The following is a 6,607-nucleotide window of genomic DNA, read 5'->3' as shown; positions in this document are numbered from 1 at the left end:
AACCATAACTACTCCATTTATTTTAGGTTATTAGTTTGCTATTATATACAATTTTCTCTTTAATAAACATATTTGTATTCATATATTTTTTCCATGTCTATTTATTTTTTTCTATCAAAAATCTTGTATTTCGTATTTATTTCAATATGTATTTTTTTGTATTTCTGTTTGTTCTAATTTTTATTTAGAACTTTGTATAGTAATATATAAAATACAAAAAAAAATAGTATGATGAAAAAGTGAGAATAAAATATAAAATTGAAAAGGAATAAATGAAAATTTGTTGTAATCATTCTTAAATAAAATATATAACTAGTTGACATACCTTTAGAATGAATCTAATTTTGAAACAAATACCAAATTTATAAACTATGCAACATAATTTATAAATGAAAACAAATGTTAGTTGTATACGTACTATTTTAAATACAAATTGAGAAAGGATACAAAATTCTGAATCTTTTTTATACAAAAAACAAAAGAAACTAATAGGAGGTTGTTCTTAATATAAAGGGATAATACTCAATTACTCCCCTAGCCTATACCCAAAATCCCTACGACACACCTTATCTTTGATGAGGTCCTATTACCCCCTCCAACTTTTTTTTAAGTAATTTATTACCCCTTGCGTGCCTACGTGGCAATAATAATCTGCAAGGTCGATGTGTTTGTTGAACACGCGTCGGGACCCACTTTTTCAGCTTTCGATAAAGTAACTTTACACTTCCCAAGTTTGAAAAGCTGGCGTTTTATCTTTTCCAAATTAATTTTACCAAAAAGTAGATGACGTAGAAAGAGGGAAAGTGCTGCATGTGTGGACGGGATCGATTTCAAAGGTTAGAAATTAGATTTTCAACTGAAATTTGATTTTCGATGTTGGATTTTGGGAGTTAATTTTTGGTTACAGTGTGTGGATCGATTTCAATCGTGAAAGTGTGGGTCGATTTCATTCAGCAAGAATCGTGCTGAGTTGAGTTCAAAGGTTAGTTTTTTCTTCATTTATTTTATTTTTTGTTATGCTTAGATTTTGTAGTGGTTATGCTTAGATTTTGTAGGGGTTATGATATGTTAAATATTGATTTCGATTTTGAGTGAAATATAACTTTTAGGGTTTATGTTGTGGTTCTGTTAGATATCAAATTTATTATTTTTAGGGTTGATGTTATTCATATATTCATACTGTCACCTTTGTTGTTATGGGTGTTTGTAACTTGTTATTCATACATTTATATGAAACGTGTTTTGAGTGTGGGTTGGTTGGGTGGTATTATAGTTGTGTGAGTTATGTTGTTATAATATGAAACATGCAAGAAGATAAAGACGAGTTGGGTGTTATTCTGTGTTGTCTTATATTCTGGGTTACAATAAAGTAACTTCATGTTGGGTATTGTGTTGTGTCTGTGTGGGTGTGGGGTTAAAGTTAAATAACATTATCCTAAGAAGAAAATATATGTTGGGTGTTGTGTTGTGTCTGTGTGGGGTTACATACCTAATTGTAAGAAGATAAAGATATGTCGTGTATTGTGTTATTTATGTGGGGTATTGTGTTCTGTATGTGTGGGGCTGGGTATGTGTTTTCTTCAACTTGAATTGTTTTTATAACTATTTGGGTATGTGTTTTCTTAGTCAATTATTATATTCTATTAGCAACTTTTACTTAATTATTGTTATGTTTATGCATATAGGTATGAGTGGGTTTACATTCATTACTTTAAAGTTTTATCATGGTGGGGCCTTGTTGTATGAAGGTGATAAAGCAAGATATGTGGGTGGGTTAGTGAGTGAATATTATGATATTGATGTGGATACAATATCATACTTTGAGATTAAGGACTATATTAAAGAACTAGGGTATAGTCCAAATTGTAAATTTAGTGTCCGGCCACCTAATAGTTGCATTTTAGGAGATATTGACAATGATGATATTCTCTTAGCAATGTGTAATTGTTTGCAAAGTGGTTCTGTTTTGGAAGTATATGTCCACATGCCTGGTGAGGATTCTGGTGCAACTTTTAATAAATTTGGGACCACTGAGGATAGTGGATATAATCAAGGTGAGGCTGCTTATAATGGGGTAGATATAACTATAAATACTACCTCAAATATTCCTTCTACTTCAAACCCAACAGCTCTAAATAGTGATCCATCAGATTCTGAAGATAGTGAATACTCTGTAAAAGAATCTGATGAGTCAACTGAAGAGAGTGATGATTCTGAAGATAGTGATGATCAATATGGAAGTGATGTTCATGAGGAGTTAATTCAACTGAGGGCTGAGAAAAGATCTTTTCTGAGGAGGAAAAAAAGAAGGGAAAAAATTCCTGCAGATACTGAAGAAGTAGCATGTGGTAATGCTGGAGCAGATCTTGGGTTTGATGAGACAGCTATCAATAGCTGTACTTTAGAAGGAAGGTTGGGGGGTGATGAACCATATTATGCAAGTTCTGATGCTTGTAGTTTTGAAACTGACACAGATGATAGTTGTCTACAGGAAGGTGAAAAAATGAAGTTGAAACTGCCTAACACAAAAAGGAAAAAACATACCATTGAGAGAGTCAGATTTGATCCCAATATTAAGAAGATTGTGTGGCAATTGGGTATGGTTTTTGAAAGTGTAAAAGAGTTTAGATTGGCAGTCACTAAGTATGCAATTCAGAGAGGGGTTCAGATTGAAAAGTGTGTGAATGAGCCAAATAGAGTAAGGGTGAGATGTTGCAAGGTAAATTGCAAATGGTTGTTATATGCAAGTTTGGACAAGAAGACTAATAACTTTGTTATTAAGACTTACATGCCAGTCCATTCATGTCAAAAGGCTACTAGGAATTATTTGTGCAACTCTAGATTCATTGCTACTGTTTTTAAAAAGAAAGTTATTGAACAACCAAATATCAGAGTGTTCAAGCTGCAAGAGTTAATCCGTAAGAAGTATAATGTGCATGTTGGTAAGACCACAACTAGAAGAGCAAGAGCTAAAATTTTGAATGAACTTATGGGTGATCATGTTAAGGAATTTGGGAGAATTCTTGATTATAAGGATGAGTTGCTGAGGACTAATCCTGGGAGTACTTGTGTGGTGAAGCTAGGAGAAGCTAATGAATCTGGTAGGCCAGTATTTGAGGCATTTTACATTTGTTTTGCTGCACTCAAGATGGCATTTATGTCAGCTAGAAAATGCATTGGTCTGGATGGTTGTTTCTTGAAGGGGGTTTGCAGGGGTCAATTACTTATTGCAGTGGCTAAAGATGGCAATAATCAAATGCTTCCACTTGCTTGGGCTGTAGTTGAAAATGAGAACACAATCACTTGGAGTTGGTTTATTTCTCTGTTGAAAGAAGACTTGAGATTAGGAGATGGAACAAGTTTCACAATTATGTCAGACATGCAAAAGGTAAACTTGTTTTAAATTATCTGTTGGTTTATCCCTTTTTTAAACTTAATTATCTAATGTTTGTTGTAACTGTTAGGGACTGGATATAGCTATAAAGGAGTTGTTGCCAGCTTGTGAGGAAAGAAGGTGTGCTAGGCATATACTAGCAAATTGGTCAAAGAATTGGAGAGGGCTGCAAAGGAAGAATCAGTTCTGGAAGTGTGCTAGAAGTACTTTTGAAGCTGAATTTAGAGAAAATCTGCACGAGTTGTCTAAATTAGGTACTGGAGGTACAGGTATAGTGGATGACCTAATTTACTATGATAAAGAATATTGGTGTAAGGTGTATTTTAATTGTGAAGTCAAGTCTGATGCTATAGATAATAATATGTGTGAAAGCTTTAATGCTTGGATTTTGTCTGCAAGGCATAAAACCATTATTTCTATGCTTGAAGAGATAAGAATTAAGGTCATGAATAGGTTAGCTAGGTTAAGTGAATTTCCAAACTCTTGGATAAGCAATTTCTCTCCAATGGCAATGAAAGTACTAGAACAAAATATTGATAAGTCAATGGCATGTAACATTGAGTTTAATGGAGTAACTGGCTATGAGGTTTTGGATGGATACAAACAACACACTGTATGTTTGAGAAAGAGGGAGTGTAGTTGTAGATCTTGGATGTTGAAGGGTATACCATGTGCACATGCCTTAGCTGCAATGTTGCATAAACAATATGACCCACATGATTTCATTCATCCATGCTACTCTAAAGAGAGGTACTTGATGACTTACTCACATTTCATACAACCTATGAATAACATGCCAATGTGGCCAGAATCAAAAAATCCTCTTGTTGATCCACCAGTGATAAAACAAATGCCAGGCAGACCTAGAAAGTTGAGAAGGAAAGAGGTTGGTGAAAAGAAGGTGTCTGGTAAATTATCTAAAACAGGACTAACTATGACATGTAGTCTTTGCCATGTTAAAGGTCACAATAAAAGAAGTTGTCATTTACGAAGGAGTGATGGAGTTGGTTCTACTGCCGGGGAACAGAGAGCTACCCCTACTTCAAATGTTGAAGAACCATCAAGTTCAAAAAAAGGAAGGGGAAGACCAAAGGTACATTACTATTTTGTCACTTACTTTTAAAGTGTAATCAACTTACTAATATAATATTTTTTTTTTTGTTGCTAATTAGAAATCAACAAATATTGAGAGTGAGCCTGTTGCCAAAAGGGGGAGAGGCAGACCTAAAAACACAAGTGCAAATGCAAGTGCAACAGGGGATTCACCTACAATTATTGCACCTCCAACAACTTCAAGAACAACAAGAGCTAGAGCAAGTGCAAGTGCATCAAGGGCCTCTCCTAGAACCACTGCACCTCCTACAACTTCAAGAACACCAACACATGAAGAATGTGCAAGTGTAAATGGTAGGGAAAGTGCAGGAAGAGGTAGTAATCATCCACTTGAAAATTGGTTTACATGTTCTCAAGGTAGTACAACACATGGTGTAGACCAGAACACAAATGTTGCACCAAAGGAAACTGCTACTACCAGGAAAGGAAAGGGTGTTGAAAACACAACTCAATTTAAAAAGCCAAGAGTCACTGGTATGGGTGTGTTTCAAGCTAAAAATGGTTTCAAAACTTTCAATGTAAGTATTGCGATGCATTCATATTGTTTGTTCTCTAATAACTTGCACATTTATTCTCTAATAATCTTAGTTCTCTAAAAATTTTGTAGCCTGGACTGCCAAGTAGCACAATATTAGCCGGACCAAAGAGAGTTTTGAGATCAAGTATTGTAACTGGGGATGTTGGTTTCAAACCGACAAGCGGATTGAAGTGGAAAGGAAATCAGGCAATCACAACTAGAAGGCTCCAGCATGTTAGAGATCAATCAAGGCTTTCAAACCCAAATGCTTCCTCCTCTTCACAAGCTCAACACCCATGGAAACTATAATGTTGATATCAATGGTGTTTTATCAGTACTTTGTTGGTGGCCACTATAAGTACTATTTTGTTTCATGTTTGAAGGAAAACTAAATATTCCTATTTTTTGTTATAGTACTGAAATTACGGGTACTTATGCAATGTGAAAACTTTGTTTTGCGTATGTGTTGTGACTTGTATAATTTTGGGCACATTTAGATTTTGTACTGAAAATTTGCTCTTAAGCAATGAAATTCTGGGCACCTATGCGCTGTGACTAATTCTCGGCATTTTTACAATCAACTTTGTACTTACAATTTGCTCTCAAGAATGATTAATACCTGTTGCTTTACTTCATTTTACAACTTCTAACACAAACATATCAACATGGCAAATAGAGAATTAAGACAGTTTCAAACACAAAAAAATTCAATTTTACATTACAATAGAGAAAATAAAGGTTTTTGTTACCACACAAAATTATGGCAATTTCATATGATCCTTATAACTACCAACTTGGGTTAGAAAACTAACAAATACAAAAACAAAACAAATCATCACACAACAAGGAATTTGCCAAAACAACAGCCTTTATTTGTTTTCTTCATTTTCATCCCTTTCATCTTCTTCTTGTCTTTCAATTCACCCATTTCTTTTACGTTGTCAACCTTCTCCTTTGAATTAATGTTCAGATTTTCATAACTATTTCGAAGACTTTCACCTTCATCCAAAGGAATTTTCTCTAGTTTTGACTGTTCAATGTTGGAATTATCAAGCTGTTCCAGTTGCATCTTCACACGCTCATAATTTTTTTCTAACTCGCTAATCCTATTCACCAATTTAGGAATAATAAAACGAGATCTTTCATCAACTCTCTCCGTGTCTCTCCATCTAAAGAAATTACAGTTTGTGGCCTCATAGTGAGGACAAGACCAAAATCGTCTTCTGGGATTGTGATTTGACAAAGACGTCTGCATTTGCAGTAAGATTCCATGCTTGCATCGCACTTCCGCGTTAAACATTGAATCGTTCTCATCCATACACAACTTATTCAACTCGGATTTTGTCATAACCCTAACTTTATAAAAATTGTCAAAAAAAAAAATAAGAATTAATAATCGACATAAAAAGATGTAAAGAATATATTAAATTTTACTTTACCTTTTCAAATCAAGGAGCTATTTAACTTGAATGATAATGGATGGAGCTTCTTCAAAAATGAAGAACCATGAACATGGGGTTATTTTTTGAAAAGAGGAAGAAGAACTGCTTTTGAGAGAAACAATAAAACTTATTTTTTATTTT

The 6,607-nt window shown here is 34.1% G+C and overlaps 2 protein-coding genes across 2 annotated transcripts; one reads left to right on the top strand and one right to left on the bottom strand.

Moving 5' to 3' along the window:
- Positions 1-1,431: 1,431 nt before the first annotated feature.
- On the top strand, positions 1,432-5,333 carry LOC107009846. Its single transcript, XM_027914163.1, has 4 exons — positions 1,432-3,388; positions 3,465-4,487; positions 4,567-5,025; positions 5,115-5,333. Exons 1-4 carry the CDS (start codon positions 1,613-1,615, stop codon positions 5,331-5,333), a joined length of 3,477 nt encoding a protein of 1,158 aa, XP_027769964.1. The 5' UTR covers positions 1,432-1,612.
- A 526-nt stretch (positions 5,334-5,859) lies between these two features.
- Positions 5,860-6,372, bottom strand: LOC114076117. Its single transcript, XM_027914687.1, has one exon. The coding sequence runs from the start codon at positions 6,370-6,372 to the stop codon at positions 5,860-5,862; it is 513 nt and encodes a 170-aa protein (XP_027770488.1).
- Between the last annotated feature and the right edge of the window lie 235 nt (positions 6,373-6,607).

Source organism: Solanum pennellii, chromosome 2 (assembly GCF_001406875.1).
Source record: "Solanum pennellii chromosome 2, SPENNV200".
Taxonomy (NCBI): domain Eukaryota; kingdom Viridiplantae; phylum Streptophyta; class Magnoliopsida; order Solanales; family Solanaceae; genus Solanum; species Solanum pennellii.
This window is presented reverse-complemented; position numbering and strand designations above follow the sequence as displayed.